Raw genomic sequence first — 19,716 nt, 5'->3', positions numbered from 1 at the left:
TCTACTATGCAGTACAATGTGCTCTTTGCACATACTGAATTTCAGAGGGAAACACGAATTTTTTCTCATTGAAAATCTGCCTCAAGTGTAGAATAAGTATTAATAAGCCCCATATAGTCTGGGATTCTGCAGTTTGTAGGAAAACTGAAGACCTTTCATTGCTCCTATATGTTTTCATTTCACTAATTATGTATCCTTTCAATTTTTAACTGCAGCAGTTGACAAAACAAACATGTTTGTTTGCTATAATTTTCAAAGATATGTAACTATTATTCTTTTTTTTTTTTACTTAGAAATCTATTCCTGCAAGAAAGCTAAACAAAAAAGTAAAATTAAGTCATTGAATATATTGTGGGATTATTGGATATTTAGGGCTCTATTTACTAAGCCGCACTGTACGCATGCAAACCTTTTACCACGCGCTAACACTAGAGACACCCATAGGAATATAATGAGTGTCTGCTAAAAAGTTACAATCCCTACAGCGCAGCTTATTAAACAGGGCCCGTAGTGAGCCTCTGAATTTAAAACACAATTCCCCTGATATTCAATGCTATTTTATTATTATTATTATTTGTTACATTTGTATCCCACGTTTTCCCACCTTTTTGCAGGTTCAGTGTGGCTTACATTTTACCGTTAACGGCGTTAGCCGATTCCGGTCTGAACAAATACATGGTATGAATGAATACAAATGTTATGATTCTGCCCATGTTTCAGGCTCTCAGTCATCTCGCCACCTGATGGCCAGACCTGGTGGCTGCATTGAACTGGCTGGTTACAATACATTATTCACTTATAGCCTGCATATACTTGCTGAGTACAATGCGGATTGATTTTTTTTTTTTTAAAGACCCGGGAATTTACAGTAAAAAGTACATAAGTATTGCCATACTGGGAAAGACCAAAGGTCCATCTAGCCAGCATCCTGTTTCCAACAGTGGCCAATCCAGGTCACAAATACCTGGCAAGATCTCAAAAAAGTATAAAACATTTTATACTGCATATCCCAGAAATAGTGGATTTTCCCCTAGTCCATTTAATAATGGTCTATGGACTTTTCCTTTAGGAAGCCGTCCAAACCTTTTTTTAAACTCTGCTAAGCTAACCGCCTTCTCTGGCAACGAATCTGCTCCGCTCCATATGTACAGCTGCATTCTTCTCTAATCCCTTTCATCACTGAAAAAAGGACAGGATTTGTTTAGTATTTCTGCTTTTTTTTTCTCTCATCTCCTTTTGGGTCCACGTCACCCACATTTCTGAAAAGTCCAGTTACCTTGCTTTACTTATCTTTATTTCTCATTGTGCTTCGACTCTATTGATTTATTTCTGGAAACTTGGCACCCTGATTTACACTGCTTCTAATCTAAAATAATAATTTATAACATTCATCCAAAGCCCACCCTATAACATTACATAATCAAATAAAATCCCCTCCCAAACAACAACTGGAACCCATCATTTCTTTGTATCAAAGCCAACCTGCGCATTCAAATGGAAAAGCTGTTATCCTCTTACAAAATCACTGGGTAAAATATTTCACAGCTGAAGTCCATAATAACTAACCCCCCCTGTTTACTAAACCGAGCTGTGTCAGGATTACCGTGCGGCTTAGTAAACAGGGAGGTAACATCCTTTTTTTTTTTTAATTACATTTTTATTGAATTTCAAATATTAACTACATCAATCATAATAATGCAGTACAGAAATAACTAAACAGAAAAGGAAATTGAAATAATCCCAACAGAAATAAAATACTTGGAAAGTCCCTGTAAACATGAGGTTCATTCCTGTCACGGTATGTGCAAAACTAACCTGTTTGGAGAAATTGCCCACGAGAGACCAAGAAAAGTAAACTAAAGAAAAACTGCTCATTACAGGATTAAAAAGCCAAGCTACTAGCAAGGACTAAAGATAAATAAACACAGCAAAATACCTGCAAAGCAAGGAGCAACATTTTAAAATTATGGGGCTCATTTTCAAAACAAAAAAATATCCAAAAAAATGTCCAAGTTGTGATTTTTCAACATCCAATTTTGGACATTTGCTTCACAGTTCATCCTAATTTCAAGGGGGCATGTTGGGGGCATGTTTTGGGTGGGACATGGATGGCACCAAAAGATAGATGTTTTTCTGCAATAATGGAACAAAATGAAAACAGCTGAGAGGAAAAGCTGTAATACTCAAAGGGGAAAGTGTGGGAATAATATGGTGAAGAATTTTGATGGAATCAGAGTAGCTTATGGAGGGATCAGTCCCTAGAACAGCTGCTGATCACAAAGGTATGCTAGGAAGACTGGGACACTCAATCACAACCCCCAGGAGAAGAGAGAGGGCTGGCTCTGGCCCAGAACTAAGAGCCAACAGGGAAAGCTCATAAGTACATAAGTAGTGCCATACTGGGAAAGACCAAAGGTCCATCTAGCCCAGCATCCTGTCACCGACAGTGGCCAATCCAGGTCAGGGGCACCTGGCACGCTCCCCAAACGTAAAAACACAAGGAGTCAATCACAGGAAACTGAAAACTATAGGGACAGTAGCCCTAATACACAGTACTATGTATATTTGGGATAAGGAACATAAAATTCTGGGATAAGCAGCATAAAATGTATTGAGTTTTCTGGGATCTTGCCAGGTACTTGTGACCTGGATTGGCCACTGTTGGAAACAGGATGCTGGGCTTGATGGACCTTTGGTCTGTCCCAGTATGGCAAAACTTATGTACTTGAGATTCTGAATGGAATCTTGCGACTCTTTGGGGTTCTAAATGGAATTTTGCTACACTTTGAAATTCTGCATGGAATCTTGTTATTCTTTAGAATTCTAGAATCTTGCTGCTCTTTGGGGTTCTACATGGAATGTTGCTACTGTTTGGGTTTCTACCAGGTATTTGTGACCTGGATTGGCCACTGTTGGAAACAGGATGCTGGGCTTGATGGACCTTTGGTCTGTCCCAGTATGGCAACAGTTACGTACTTATGTACACAGGCAATACAATTGAATAGAAGCAATACTCATACTAAATATACATAGCAATATACCCTGCCTCCTAATGGATTAAGGAACCCAGGCTGGAGTTCAGGCAGATCATGGGTGAAGAAAAAAACTTACATGTCAAGTCACACGTGCTTTACTGTAGGCATGCACAGGGGTGGAGACCAGACAGATCATATTATAAAACACACACATATGTGCATAAATTTATCTGTGCTTCGAATGTAGGCTGCTAGATTTGTACTACTATTTCATAAAGCCTCACAGAACCTTCCTGCTCAATTAACCCTGTTATAAAATTACCCCACATGAACTGAAAATCCAGGGTTCGGGAAGGTGTACGTTCACCAGCCAGCAGTGAACATATAGAGGGGCATAATTGAATGGCGCCGGCCATCTATGAGGCCGGCGCTGTAAAGGGGCGGAGCCAACCGTATTATCGAAAAAGATAGCCGGCCATCTTTTCCTTCGATAATATGGTTGGCGCTGGCTAAATCTCAACATTTTGGTCAAATGTTGAAATAGCCAGATCTAGAGATAGCCGGCTTTGATTTTTGGCCATAATGGAAACCGGGCCCGACCATCTCAAACCCGGCAAAATGCAAGCCTTTTGGTCATGGGAAGAGCCAGCATTTGTACTGCACTGGCACCCCTGACATGCCAGGACACCAACCGGGCACCCTAGAGGGCAGTGCAGTGGACTTCAAAAATTGCTCCCGGGTGCATACCTCCTTTTCCTTCTGTGCTGAACCCCCAAATCCCCCCCAAAACCCATTCCCCGCAACTCTACACCACTACCATAGCCCTAAGGGTGAAGGGGGGCACCTACATGTGGGTACAGTGGGTTTTGGGGTTTTTTGGAGGGCTCAACATATACCACCACAAGTGTAACAGGTAGGGGGGATGGGCCTGGGTCCACCTGCCTGAAGTGCACTGCACCCACTAAAATTGCTCCAGAGACCTGCATACTGCTGTCATGGAGCTGGGTATGACATTTGAGGCTGGCATAGAGGCTGGCAAAAAAATGTTTTATTTTAATTTTTTTGGGGTGGAAGGGGGTTAGTGACCACTGGGGGAGTAAGGGGAGGTGATCCCTGATTCCCTCCGGTGGTCATCTGGTCAATTGAGGCACTTTTTTGAGACTTGGTCCTAAAAATAAATGGACCAAGTGCAGCCGGCGAAATGCTCGTCTGAGCCGGCCATCTTTTTTCCATTATCGGGGGAAGCCGGCCATCTCATAACCACACCCCCTCCTCGCCTTCTATACCCTGCCTTGAAGTTTGGCCGGCTCCGCGACGGAAAGCAGTTGGCGCTGGCCAAAATCGGCTTTCGATTGTACCAATTTGGCCGGGTTCAAGAGATCGCCGGCCATCTCCCGATTTGTGTCTGAAGATGGCCAGCGATCTCTTTCGAAAATAAGCTGGATAATGTCTTCTAAATATTGCTCTTGATGTTATTTGACTTTTGCCAATGGAATGATGCCGGTAAGACAAGTGACTTTAGAAAGAAAATATTTAAGCAACTTTCTCGTGTTTTCTCTTTTTAGAATCATGCTGCTATAACAACAATGAAAATTTCATCAAAGAAGGTAAAAAGCTTTTTACCATTCCCTAGTGTGTACTTAGATATATAAACCCTGCACCTCCTGTCTGAACAAGTTAGTTAATACATTTCTGCTTTATGATTCCAAGGTAAGTTTGCTTTTGTATTGCCAAACCTTATGCCTCTGCTTCCGCTGCTAAAACTATAGAAAATCATTTTACGTGCACAGTTTTGTGGAAGCAGGGAGAAGGATTCACATGTCCAAGTCTCACTGTATTTTTCAAGAGCCTCTTGTAAAATAAGACCAGGGCTGCACATAGAAATTCCACCAGCTGAAGCATCAGTTTCAGAAAGCTGCACATAGAAAAAAAAACCCAAACATACTCTCCCCTACCCCTCCACCCCGCTCCATTCATAGGCATGCAAGGAGCTTTCTAAAATCATTGCTCCCTCATCAAATGGCTGCAATCAGTAGCAGCTCTCCCCCATGGCATTTTCTTCCCCCCTCCCCACGGTAACCTCCAGCCTGGCCCACCCAGTGGTCAGACCAGGTCTCTTCTGACAACAAGCACCCCTCAATCCCAACTATAGCAACCCCCTGATACAAACTCTGCCCCTTGCTGGCTCACACTCAACACTCCTTATTGGTAGCCCCTCCAAGGAATCACTTCTCAAGAAGGACCTCCTAGTGTGCTTACCATGTGGATCCCTTCCTCCAAAACAACCTTCCCTCCCATGAGCCAAACCCCCTTAGGAAGGCTCCTCTGGACAGGTCCCCAACCCACCCCCAATGGCAACCCCCAGTATTACCACTAGAGAAAAGGGTCTACTGGTTAGAGAATTTGTACAACATCTGTGTAGATAGAAGTGCTACAGCCCATCGATTGTATAAATGTTACAAGTGGAGTAGGAAAGAGTTAAATAAGGTCAGTGTCCATATGGAGTCTTTGGGTATACCAGACAGAGGAAAGAATTTCTTTAGAGATTGTTTACAAGGTACAGGCCTGAAGATATGATGATAACCAGGCTAGAGCTGTCAAAGCTATTCCCAGTTCCTGAAGATGAACAATTATAAAGGAGTGAATCTACGAGACCATAGATTAATGCCAGCTCTGTGGTTACTAGGATCATTTCCATTTCCAGTGCTATATTTGCTAAACTTCCTTTCAAGGACAGACGCATCAAAGCAGTTTGCATAAAAACTAAAGAGGGAGAAAGGAAGAACAAGAAATGAGAGAGTGAGTGAATGAGAAACTGAGTAGAAAGAAAAGAAAACCACCTCTACTTCCTGACACTTTTTTTTTTTTGTTCCATTTGTACCCCGCGCTTTCCCACTCATGGCAGGCTCAATGCGGCTTACATGGGGCAATGGAGGGTTAAGTGACTTGCCCAGAGTCACTGAGTTATTTTTTCAACAAACCAAATCTAGTAATTTCCTAAACATCAGAAAACTATAACCTTCTAAAAGGTCATAAACCTTCTAAAAAAAACCCCAGGTCATCAGTTGCTCCTTAAACTTCCTCTTTGGGGATCTTGCCAGGTACTTGTGACTTGGATTGGTCACAGTTGGAAACAGGATATTGGGCTTGATGGACCTTCAGTATGTCCCAGTATGGCAACACTTATTTTCTTAATTTCAGAAGACATCTTTCACTACTCAGGTTGAGAGGCACAGTATTCCATAGCACAGAGGCAAGGAAGCCAAATGCTGCATGGAAAGTAGTTTCCAGCAAAATTTGAGCGGGAGTTGTGCCGACTATGAAGTGTGATTGAAATGAACATAAATTTCTGCTCAGAACATGAAATCAGACGACTTACCAGATAAGGCTTCTGAGAGTAAATAATACACAATGAGTTAATATTAGAATTTTAAATTTCAGTCAGGAGCTGTTTAGGAGCCAATGTAATTTAATCAGAAATGGTGTTATATGATCATATTTCCGTAAACCAAAGATCCATGTTGTAGCCCTATTTTCAAGCAACAGAAGTGTATCAGCAAAATATTGGGTAAACCTTGTGAAGTATAGAAGGAGTTCCAATAGTCAATTTCGGAGCATCAATAGAGAAAACATCACTCCCCGTTTACATTTAGCTGCCTATAGTTCTGTTGCACACACACTCCTATAAATGTTGTACCACCCAGGCTAAGAAGGATTATTTCTTTTTACTGATAACTCAGGACCCTACACCTGCTAGGCTCCATAAAATTGTGCATTGGCTTTAATAATATTGTACTGGAAACACTCTGTTCCTCAACTCTTACAACTAATGCTTTCCTGGACAACACCACAAATTTGCATGATTCTCTTGCTATTACTGTTCCCCTTCCTATGCTTGCTGATCTTCCTATTTCTACCCCCTCGTGATCCTTTATCCCTTACCTTCCCTCTGGTCTTGAGGTTAAGAAAACAGTATTATCTATGAAGTCCTCCACTTCTACTATGGATCCTATACCCACATCTATCCTTAAACAACTTCTTCCTCCTTCACTTTCTTACGTGTATGGATCAGCCTTAAAGAAGGCATTTTCACTTCTAAATGGAAGGAGGCAATTATTTGTCCATGACTCAAGGATCCTAAGGCAGATCTCACAATATCACTGAACTATTGCACCATTTCAGATTTACCATTTATATTTACAGAAAACTGTTGCTTTCCAACTATCCACCTACCTTGGTCAAGAAAATGGTTTCTCTGAGGACAAGTAGGACTTTGTATTCTCACCTATTGGTGACGTCATCTGAGAAAGCCTGCTGCTGACATTGACTTGCAAGTTTAAGAAATTTCTAGTAGCGTTCCACTGCGCACATACTGGTTTCACCTTCCCACCCGACATGCAAGCTCGGGTCCCTTAGTCTTCATTTTTCTGTGGAACTGAGAGGACGCGTCTCTGTCTTCTCTTTGCGGCATGTATTTTTCTAGTGTTAAAGTGCCTTCCCATGTGGCTCTTTTTGTTCTTAATTCTATATTTTTGTAAGGTATTTTTCCTTTTTAATTCCTTCATCCCTATTTTTTCCTTTTATTTTTATAGGTTTTTTTTTGCATTTTAAGCTTCCTTTAGTTTTTGCAACCAGCTAGACCTGTTTTAGGCCGGAGCACCAACCTCAGTTTGGACACTGCCCCTTTTTCTGTTCAAAATTGAGGAGTTTAATTTGGTCGTAATTCTTTTTTCACAGTCTCAGAAGACCTCCCAGTGGCTTCAAGAGGTGTGCCAATGAAATCGGATGATTTCAGTAACAGACCCACACTCACGATGGGTTCCTTAGGCCTAACTATGATCCTAACTCTTGCTCTCTCTTTTTTAAAATGCAGCTCAGGACACAGATGGTAAGGCAGATCCAACAGGAGAAACATTTTAGTTTCTCGAAGACCGGTGCATTGACATTGACACCAGAACCATCAACCTTAATGGCTGCAAAGGCTTCTACATCTACTGGGAGTGTATCGGCATCGAGAAGGTCTCCACCTGTCTCAACATCGGGCAATGAGAGTTGACCCTAGGACTGTTCAGCATCGAACCCGACACTGAGGGCACATATGGATTTCACATCACCCTCATCAGCACCGAAGGACCATGATGCTGAGCATCATGGGAAGCCCAAGAAGCACAAGCATTGGTCCTCTTCAATACACAGTGCTGAGAACACCAGGGCATCGGCATTGCAGATACCTGAGAAGCGCTGCCACCGAGAGGAGCACTCCCCCTCTTTGGAAGAGGTACCGGTGCACAAGCCTCAGAACAGCCAGTCCCCACTACCAGTTTGACTCCAATGCCTTCTCAGGTTGCCTCTCTCCTAGGTTCCCTGACTTTGCAAATGCCTTCCTTCGATGAGAGGTTCCAAAACAAGTTTAGGGAGGAGCTGATGCATATGCTGCAGCAGCCGACCATCCAGGCATCGAAGGTACTTGCGCCTGCTCTGGATCAGCCCCAGCTTCTCTCTGAGGCTCTTTCTATGTCTGTGCAGGCATCTTCAGCACTGGCACCTCGAAGGGTGCCGATGTCAACATCAATGCATACAGTACCACTCTCAACCTCGAGGGAGGAAGCTTCCTTGAAGATAGGACTGTATCTCAGCACCCTTCAGGGTAAGGGTATGGTTCCTCTGAGCCAAGGCAGACACAGACTCTCCCAACCCACTCTGAGTATGAGGAAGAGTCTGATTGGTACCACTCCTTGAACTCAGAAGAAGACCCACATTACTTCTCGGAGGAGGAATCCTATGATATTCCCTCTGATCCCTCCCCACCTCGATAGATGAAAATCTCCACTTGAGGATCTCTCTTTCACTGGATTTATCAATGAGATAGCTTTGGCCATCCCATTTAAGTTGGAAATGGAGGAAGAGCCCAGGGCAGAGATGTTGACTGTCCTGAACTATGAGTTTCCTCCTAAGGAAGGGATCACGATAACATTGTACCCTATCTGTACTGAAGAAGAACTGGGACTCTCTCCTCTCAATGCAGGTGGTACCAAAGAAGGTGGCTATGCAATATCATATCCAAAAGGCACCTGGAATTAAGAAGGCCCAATTGCCACACATAAGTACATAAGTATTGCCATACTGGGACAGACCAAAGATCCATCAAGCCCAGTATCCTGTTCCAACAGTGGCCAATCCAGGTCACAAATACCTGGCAGATCCCAAAAAAGTTCAATACATTTTATGCTAATTATCACAGAAATAAGCAGTGGATTTTCCCCAAGGCATTTTAATAATGATCTATAGACTTTTCCTTAGGAAGCCATCCAAACCATTTTTAAACCCTGCTAACTTTTTTTTTTTTTCCACATTCTCTGGCAACGAATTCCAGAGTTTAATTACACATTAAGTGAAGAAATATTTTCTCAGATTTGTTTTAAATTTACTACTTTGTAGCTTCTTTGCATGGCCCTAGTCCTAGTATTTTTGGAACGAGTAAACAAGCAATTCACATCTACCCATTCTACTCCACTCATTATTTTATAGACCTGGATCATATCTCCCCTCATCCGTCTTTTCTCTAAGCAGAAGAGCCGTAGCCACTTTAGCCTTTACATAAGTATTGACACACTGGGACAGACCAAAGGTCCATCAAGCCCAGTATCCTGTTTCGAACAGTGGCCAATCCAGGTCACAAATACTTGGCAAGATCCCAGAAATGCTCATTACATCTTATGATGCTTATCCCAGAAATAAGAAGTGGATTTCTCCAAGTCAGTTTAGTGGGGTTTAAAGAGGGTCTGGATGGCTTCCTAAAGGAAAAGTCCATAGACCATTATTAAATTAACTGCCTTTACCACATTCTCTGGCAACGAATTCCAGAGTTTAATTACACATTGAGTGAAGAAAGCTTTTCTCCGATTCGTATTAAATTTACTACTTTGTAGCTTCATTGTATGCCCCCTAGTCCTAGTATTTTTGGAAAGAGTAAACAAGCAATTCACGTCTACCTGTTCCACTCCACTCCTTATTTTATAGAACTCTATCATATCTCCCCTCAGAGGTCTTTTCTCCGAGCTGAAGAGCCCTAGCCACTTTAGCCTTTCCTCATAGTGAAGTCAACCTTTATCATTTTCATTGCCTTTCTCTGTACCTTTTCTAATCCCACAATATCATTTTTGAGATGCTGCGTCCAGAATTGAACACAATATTTGAGGTGCAATCGCACCATGGAGCGATAAAAAGGCATTATAACTTCCTCATTTTTGATTTCCATTTCTTTCCTAATAATACCTAATATTTTATTTGCTTTCTTAGCCACTGCCACACACTGAGTAGAGGGTTTCAATGTATCATCAACAATGACACATAGATCCCTTTCCTGGTCAGTGACTCATAATGTGGAACCTTGCATCACGTAACTATAGTTCGGGTTCCTCTTTCCCACATGCATCACTTTGCACTTGCTCACATTAAACGTCATCTGCCATTTAGATGCCCAGTCTCGTAAGGTCCTCTTGTAATTTTTCACAATCCTTCTGCGATTTATCGACTTTGAATAACTTTGTGTCATCAGCAAATTTAATTACCTCACTAGTTACTCCCATCTCTAGATCATTTATAAATATGTTAAAAAGCAGCGGTCTCAGCACAGACCCCTGGGGAACCCCACTAACTACCCTTCTCCATTGAGAATACTGACCATTTAACCATATTCTGTTTTCTATCTTTTAACATTTTTAATCCACAATAGGACACTACCTCCTATCCCATGACTCTCCAATTTCCTCTGGAGTCTTTCTTGAGGTACTCTGCAAATGTACGTGCATTAACCGTGTACGTTCCTACAATATCCCTATAGCACGAGTGCTAATTGTAGGTGCGTCAATAATGCTAACATGCTTTAGTAAACAGGTCCCTAGGTCTAGAATTTTTCCTCCTCTTGTTGGCTCCTATACAAGCTGCTTCATATAGCAGTCCTTGATTTTGTCAAGGAAGTCTACCTCCATAGCATACCCTGATGTTACATTTATTCAGTCAATATCGGAGTAATTGAAATCACCATTACTGTGTTCACCAGTTTGTGAGCCTCCTTAATTTCTGATAACATTTCTACATCTGTCTGTTCATCTTGGCCAGGTGGATGGTAGTACACTCCTATCACTATCCTTTTCCCTTTAACACATGGAATTTCAATCCATAGGGATTCCAAGATGTGTTTTGTTTCTTGCAGAATTTTCAATCTATTTGATTCAAGGCCCTCGTTAACATACAATGCTACCCCTCCATCAATTTGATCCACCCTATCAGTGTGCAGCGGTGGTGAAGAAAGCAAATAGAATGTTAGGTATTAGGAAAGGAATGGAAAACATAAATGAGGATGCCATAATGCCCTATCAATACTGGGGTAATTGCAATCACCTATTCTTATTGTGTTACCAAATTTGTTAGCCTTCGTAGTTTCTGTTCATATTTCACTGTCTTTCTCTTCATTCTGTCTTGACCCCCCACCGCTAATCTCTGACAGTTACTATCAATTAACCTGGATTTGAAATCATCACAGAAGGGCAGTAGCTACTTTAACAGGAAAGCAATGATCTAATGGTTGTAAATCAGGAAAAATTATATTTTAATGGAAACATATTTCCCAGCAGTTTACTTTTTGGATGAATTGGAAAGAGTGTGAAATAGTAGTAAAATTTTCCAGTCTCTGCTTTCATTAAAGAAAGATTTCTATTTAACCAGCAAATATAAAAATACATACAATTTGAGTTCATTTAGAATAACACATTCTAGCTTGAATTCTTTTTAAACTTATTTCCATTTTATCCACAGCAACTGCTGTATGTCAGCTCTGAGGAGGGTGTTACCCAGTTATCTTTGCATCGCTGCCATGTCTATGGTGCAGCTTGTGCCGACTGCTGTCTGGCCAGAGACCCTTACTGTGCCTGGGATGGCAAAGCCTGCTCCAGATTTTATCCAACTGGCAAAAGGTGAGAGCATCCCTAGGTAAAATCTTGGATAGTCATGCAGTGAAAAATTTCATTTATACAGATGACATCGCCTTACTTATTCTTTGGATGCAGTGATGTTGAAGATTGATGCTAAAGTCACATTTTATATCAAGCTAGTTGAGGACTGGGTTACTATACAGAAATTAAAGCTAAACTTGGATAACCCAAAATTGCTTCCAATCCGCAGCAGGGTGCTTTATGTCAGATGATAAATAGAGATAAGGTTTGCTTTCCAGCTGAATCAGAGTTAAAAATATTAGGAGCAGTGCTGGATTCTAAACTCTCTCTTTTAAGAAGCACATGGCTCAGTTAACCAGGAAAGTCTCTCTTACTTTGAAAAGACTAAGAAAATGATTAGCCACTGTTCAAGCCCTAATTTTGAGTCAGTTAGATTATTGCAATGTGCTTTATGTGGGCTGTACACAAATAATTTTGAAGAGGTTACAAGCTCTACAAAATGTAGCAATTCATTTGGTTTACTCTGCAAAAAAACTGTGATCGTTACTCTTCTGTTGGCTAGAGCAGTGGCATTTCTAGGTCGGTAGCCACCCAGGGTGGATTGCCGCTGCACACACACACCCCCAGCGCATCACTTCCAGATGACTCCACCCCCTGGCACATCACGTCCTGGGGGTGCAGGGAGTAGCCGCACAGCTGTCGGCTCCACCAGTTCCCTGCCCTGGAACAGGAAGTAACGTCAGAGGGAGCAGGGAACCGGTGGCACCGACAGCCGCACAGCTGCTCCCTGCAACCCCTTGCAGCGTGCACCCAGGGCAGACCACCCCCCACTACTCCACCCTTGGTATGCCACTGGGCTAGAGCCCATTGGCTCCCTATCCAAGATAGGGTGTATTATAAGGCTTGAACAATTATTTTTAAAATATTATATGGTCTTGCCCCAGAATACATGTCACTGTTTATTCTCCCCTGTCAAGAAAATACTATGCAGTTATGGAATACGTTGCTTTTACTTCTCCCATCTTCTACATCTGTTAGATATAAAAGAATATTTCACTCTTCATTTTCTTTTACAGCAGTCAAATTTTGGAATAATTTTCCAGTAATTCTGATCCCTTGACAATCTTTCACGATTTAGAAAATTACTAAAAATATGGCTATTCGAGAAATATTTGTATTGAGTTTTTGAATGTATGATGTGTCCTACAGCTGTTTTAATGCCTGGCTTCTTACTATCTGCAAACCACATAGAACTGGTAAGGTTGTTGTGGTATTAAAGTATTTTTTGGTTCTTAAGTCTTTCCTGGTTCAAACCCTGTACCATTCTGACTGCTTTCTTCTGAACCACTTCTAACGTCTTTATATCCTTAGATTATGGCCTCCAGCACTGAACAAAGTTCTCCAAGTGAGGCCTCACCAAAGACCTGAACAGGGGCTTTATGACATCCTCCTTTGTGCTGCTTATACTTCTCTTTGTCCAGTCCAAGATTTTTCTGCCTTTGTCCATAGCCTTTGTATATTGATTTGCCACCTGGAAATCAGCAAGTTCTCTCTCCTGGTCTGTACTCATCAGCGTCTTCCACCTTAGTGCATGTAACTCATTGGGGTTTCTGCACCCCAAATGCTTCTTTGTATGTGCATTAAAGCTTAACTTCCAAGATTTTGACCAGTTTAGATCACTTCTCATTTTGTCTTCTCATAGATCTTAGTATAATCAGCAAAAACGCAACGTATTCCTCACAGGGGCTGTGCCAGAACTGAACCCTAAGTCAGATGTGTTTGAGACAATGTGAATTTGCTAAAACCAAGCTACCTCTGATCTTACACCTATCCTTTCCTTCAATAGTTCTTCCTTACTTTGCCTACCACTGAGGTGCCTGTAAAGCTTGTCACCTTGTAGTTTTCGAGCTCCTTTTTCTAACAAACTTTATAAGAAGGATTACATTTGCTCTGTTCCAGACTTGTGAAACAGCTCGTATCACCAAAGATCTATTAAACATAGTCTTTAGTAGACCCCCTGTCTCTTATTATGCTGAGATATATATCAACTGGTCCCATGGTTTATGCACTTTCAAATTTTCAAATTCCTTATATTCTCTCCCCCGTGATTGATGTTGGATCTACTCCATTTCCACATGTGCTGTTGCTTTGACATCTGCAGTTCCTCTCCAGGGCCCCCACACATGGTCCTCTGCACTTTTCAGTCTTACAATTCCACCTCTCATCTTCCTCCTTTCTGCTACATACTTTGCTTTATATATTTAGCCACGTTTTCTTCCACTCACACGTTTGCTATCCTGATTTCTTTCCTGGCCTCTTTGAGCTTTGCCAGGTATACATCTGTGGTTTTTTTTTAGATCCTTTGTGTATTTTGTATACTGAACTTTTATTTTTCCAGCCATGTCCTTAGATAAAAGCTAAACAAAAAAGAAAAGGTACATTTTCCATTTTCCTTACACAAAGAAGTGCTGCCATTTTGATACTTCCCTTTACTTTAACTCACTATCAGGCTCATTTTCGAAAGAGATGGATGTCCATCTTTTGACATAAATCGGAACATGGATGTCCATCTCCCAGAGACGTCCAAATTGGTATAATCAAAACCCGATTTTAGACGTTTCCAACTGCAGTCTGTCACAAGGATGTCCAAATTTCAAGGGGGCATGTTGAAGGTGTGGTGAAGGTGGGACTTGGGCATGCCTAAGACTTGGACGTCTTTGAGCCATAATCAAAAAAAGCAAGGATGTCCTAAAGTAAAATTTGGATGTTTTCACCCAGTTGTGGTTTTTTGTTTTTTTTTTACGAATGAGGCAAAAAAGGTGTCCGAAATAACCAGATGACCACCAGAGAGAATCATGGATGACCTTCCGTTACTCCCCCAGTGGTCAACTAACCTCCCACCCTCAAAAAACATCTTTAAAAATATTTTGTTCCAGCTTCAGATGTCATACTCAGGTCCATGACAGCACATGCAGGTTCCTGGAGCAGTTTTAGTGGGTACTGTAGTGCACTTCAGACAGGCAGACCCAGGCCCATACCCCCCCCCCTACCTTTTACATTTGTGGAAGAAACAGTGAGCCCTCCAAAACCCACTGGAAACCCACTGTACCCACATAAAGGTGCCCCCTTCACCCATAATGGCTATGGTAGTGGTGTACAGTTGTGGGTAGTGGGTTTTGGGGAGGGTTCAGCACATAAGGTAAGGGAGCTATGCACCTGGGAGCATTTTATGAAGTCCACTGCAGTGCCCCCTATGGTGCCCGGTTGGTGTCCTGGCATGTCAGGGGGACCAGTGCACCTCCAAATGGCTTGCATTTGGAGCCATTTGGACGTTTTTGACATGGACATCTTTGGTTTCGATAATCCCCGAAAGTCAAAGACGTCCATGTCTAAGGATGTCCAAATTCAAGGATGTCCTTGGTATTTTTGAAACGAAAGATGAATGTCCATCTTTTTTCAAAAATACAGTTTTCCCCTCCCCCGGATTTGGACATTTTACAAAGACGTCCAAATCTAAACATAGACGTTTCTTTCGAAAATGCCCCTCTATGCATCCAATTGCCCTCTCTCTCCCAGCCTGCTAGCTTTTTCTTAAGGTACATACTAGAGAGTTGAACAGGGACAGAAATCCAACCCATCCCCGTGGGAATCTAACCTGTCCCTGTCCATCCCCATGGGGAATCTAGCCCGTCCCTGCCGCACGTAATCTCCTCCATCCCAGATCCCAGCCCACCAAGCCCTTGCTGTGCCGCAGTCACCTTGACCCCTCCCAAAGAAAACCAGATTCTATAAGCAGTAAAAATACTAGTAAAAGTAACATAAATCATTTTCTTCTGCTAAGACAGCAGATGTACAGATCAGCACAGGACCCAAAACAGTACAAATTCCACAACAGGTAGTCAGAAACAACACAATTTATATCTAATTGTTCAACCACCCTTAGGCAGTGGCGTTCCTAGGGGGGCGGACACCCGGGGCGGCGCCCCGCCCCCCCGGGTGCAGGACCCCCCCCCCCGGGGTGCATGCCGCTGGGGGGGGGTGCCGCAGCACGCACCTGCTCAGAGTTCCCTGACTTTGCGCGTTCGCTGCAGCTCCCTCTGACCCGGAACAGGAAGTAACCTGTTCCAGGGCAGAGGGAGCTGCAGCGAACACGCGAAGTCAGCGAACTCAGAGCAGGCGCGCGCCACGGCACCCCCCAGTGGCGTGCACCCAGAGCAGACCGGCCCCACCGCCCCCCCCCCCCCCCTTGGTACGCCACTGCCCTTAGGATTTACCTTTGGGATTAAAAAGCAAAACCATGTGCCTGCAAGGACTAGATAAATTAATTAAACAAAGTTTAAAAGCAAATGCCCTTAATATGTAATACTTGGTAGCAATAATCACATAGCAAGCAGCCTGAGGCAACAGATTTATTTTCTACTGAACATAATTAACTTTATATGAACTTGGCGGCTGAACTGGACAATCTTGGCACATTTGGACTGATGCTGGACAAAACTGTTGCATTAAGGAAGCCCTTCTCTAATTATTCAATACCTCCACCCCCCACCCCCCAAGCTATCACCCTAGGCAACCCCTAATCTTGCATAAGGGTTAACCAAGCCCTGCTAGAGTATCTAATATTATCTAGTTTTAGTGTTTTTCGGTTATGATACACTGACAGTTTCGGCTTTTTCCTCCTAAACTCTTAAGGCGAAGTCGCAGACAAGATATACGACATGGAAATCCTATGACTCAATGCCGAGGATTTAACCTGAAAGGTAAGCCACAAAAACAATTAGTTTTCTTCCTGTGCATTATTTCTATGTTGTGTTTTGATATAGTTTATTATGCATAATTACAATTAAATACCTCAGTGGATTATAATAAACTAATTTAGTTAAATAAGATAAAATAAAGCATTAAAAAAGTACAAAGGGATAAACAAGTTTCCACTAACTGACCCTTACAAATAGTTAGATAGGGTAAAGGTTAGACTCATTCATTCATTTGCAGATTCTGGATATACCGCAGAGGGCCATGAAACGGCTTCTACACACTTTACAGACTAAGCATAAAGATAAGTGAGACTACATCTCAAATATTGTGTGCAATTCTGGTCATTACATCTCAAAAAAGATATAGTGGAATTAGAAAAGGTACAAAGAAGGGCAATGATAAAGGGAATGGGACAACTTCCCTATGAGGACAGGCTAAAGTGGATAGTGCTCTTCAGCTTAGAGAAGAGACGACTGAAAGGAGATATGATAGAGGTCTATAAAATATTGATTTGACTGGAATGGGTAGACATGAATCACTTGTTTACTCTCAAAAAATACTAGGACTAGGGGCATGCAAAGAAGCTACTAAGAGTAAATTTAAAACAAATTGGAGAAAACTGTAGAATTCATTGCCAGAGAATGTGGTCAAAGCAGTTAGCTTAACAGGGTTTGAAAGAGGTTTGGATAATTTCCTAAAGGAAAAATCCATAAGCCATTATTAAGATGGACTTGAGAAAATCCATTGCTTACTTCTAGGATAAGCAGCATAAAATCTGTTTTACTGTTTTAGGATTTTGCCAGATATTTGTGACCTGGACTGGCCAATGTTGGAAATAGGTTACTGGGCTTGATGGACCTTCAGTCTATCCCAGTATGGCATCACTTATGTTCTAAGTGAGATAAACATAATAATCCAGAAAACTGATTACAAATAAAGAAAAGAAAATATAGAATCAAGGGGTTACAAAAGGAAATGGTAAGACATTCATCAATCACAAAGCAAAATAAGAAGTAGTGCTTCTATAACCTAAAGATATATTTAGTGATTAAGATCCAAAAGGATCACACACAGGAGCAATCATTACTTTTCTACTTCTGATAAAGACTGAGCTGGTTCAAAAATATACCAAATTTATAATTAACAACACACTTAAAAAGATATTCCAAAACAAATAAAGCTCTTAACTGGTCACTGACTTTGACTCCTGGCTTTCTTTCTTTCTTGAACCTTCATCTTCTTCCCTTATTCTTGGGGATTTTAACTTCATACTGGTGATCTCTCAGTTTCTCACTTTAACATCCTCATTCACCCTTCAATTGTTCTCCACCACTACCTTGATCTTGTCTTCTCCAACTGCTTACTCTCCAATTTCTCCATCTCATTCTTCCCCTCTCTAACTATCATCTGATAACTTTCACACTTATCATCCCCCCCCCCAATCTCATCCAATCTCCACCAACACATTTAGGAACCTTCAGGCGATTGACCCTTGCACTTTCCCTGCCTCTGTTTCATCCCTCTTCCCAACTACTATGTTATCCAAGTCTGTCAATGAGGCTGTCTCTTCCTATTATACTATTCTGTCCTCTGCTGTGGATACTCTCGCTCCTCCCATTCCCCATTCTGTAAGGTGTGCCAAACTTCAGCCTTGGCTGACCTGTAGAATCTGCTACCTACATTCCAATGATCAATCTGCTGAACGCCTTTGGCTAAAATTCTGTGCCCATGCTGATTTCATATACTTCAAATTCTTGTTGACCTCCTTCCAGTCTGCTCTTTCACTTGCCAAACACTCAATCTCAACCTCTCTTTGCCACACTGAACTCTCTACTCAAAGTGCCTTCACCGCCAACTCCCCCTTCACTTTCTCCCCAGACTCTGGCTGAGTACTTCCATGGCAAGCTTCACAAGATTAACTTTGAGTTCTCAAGCATGTCACCTCCACCTCTCCTTCCCCCAGTCCATTTTGCCAACCTTCCTTCAACTCCTGCTACCTTTTCTTTTCTTTCTTTTCTGAAATCACTGAAGAGGACACTGCACATTTTCTTTCCTCCTCCAAACTGACTACCTGTTCCTCTGATCCTATTCCCACCCATCTACTTAGCACTAGCTCTCCTACTGTCATCCCTTCTATATCATATCCTGAATCTTTCACTTTCCACTGAAACTGTTCCTGATGCCGTAGTTACGTAAGTACATAAGTAATGCCATACTGGGAAAAGACCAAAGGTCCATTGAGCCCAGCATCTTGTCCCCGACAGTGGCCAATCCAGGTCAAGGGCACCTGGCAAGCTACCCAAACTTACAAACATTTTATACATGTTATTCCCAAAATTGTCGATTTTTCCCAAGTCCAATTAGTAGCAGTCTATGGACTTGTCCTTTAGGAAACCATCCAACCCCTTTTTAAACTCTGTCAAGCCACCACTCCTCAAAAAAACCTTCATTGGACCTTACCTGCCCTTCCAGCTACTGTCCCATCTCTCTCTTCTCTTTCTTATCCAAGCTACATGAATGTGCTGTTCACTGCCATTGTCTTAACTTTCTTTCATCTCAAGCTATTCTTGATCCACTTTGATCCAGTTTTCACCCTCTAAATTCAACTAAAACAGCCCTGGCTAAAGTCTCCAATGACATGTTCCTGGCCAGATCCAAAGGTCTCTATTCTATCCTTATCCTTCTCGATCTATCTACTATTTTGACACTGTTGATCACCACATACTCCTTGATATGCTGTCCACACTTGAATTTCAGGGTTCTGTTCTTTCTTGGTTTTCTCCTTTTCTCTCCCATCGCACTTTTAGTGTATAGTCTGATGGATCCTCCTCTACTTCTATCCCACTATCGATTGGTGTACCTCAGGGCTCGGTCTTGAGAATTCTTCTTTTCTCCATCTATACTTATTCTCTTGGTGCTCTGATCTCCTCCCATGGTTTTCTGTAACATCTTTATATTGATGACTCCCAGATCTACCTCTCCACACCAGAAACTTCAGCAGGAATCCAGGTTCAAGTCTCAGCCTGCCT

At 42.0% G+C, this 19,716-nt stretch overlaps 1 protein-coding gene across 1 annotated transcript in view; it reads left to right on the top strand.

The window, feature by feature from the left end:
• SEMA3C (semaphorin 3C) overlaps positions 1 to 19,716 on the top strand; it is a 154,494-nt gene that overhangs the window by 122,537 nt on the left and 12,241 nt on the right. Inside the window, exons 14-16 of the mRNA XM_030215781.1 lie at positions 4,541 to 4,582; positions 11,793 to 11,950; positions 16,622 to 16,689. Coding sequence (XP_030071641.1) covers positions 4,541 to 4,582; positions 11,793 to 11,950; positions 16,622 to 16,689 — 268 coding nt within the window. The remainder of the gene's footprint in view (positions 1 to 4,540; positions 4,583 to 11,792; positions 11,951 to 16,621; positions 16,690 to 19,716) is intronic.

The sequence above is a fragment of the Microcaecilia unicolor genome, chromosome 10, assembly GCF_901765095.1.
Source record: "Microcaecilia unicolor chromosome 10, aMicUni1.1, whole genome shotgun sequence".
NCBI classification, from domain to species: domain Eukaryota; kingdom Metazoa; phylum Chordata; class Amphibia; order Gymnophiona; family Siphonopidae; genus Microcaecilia; species Microcaecilia unicolor.
Note: the sequence above shows the minus strand (reverse complement) of the source record. Positions and strands in the feature narration are given on the sequence as shown.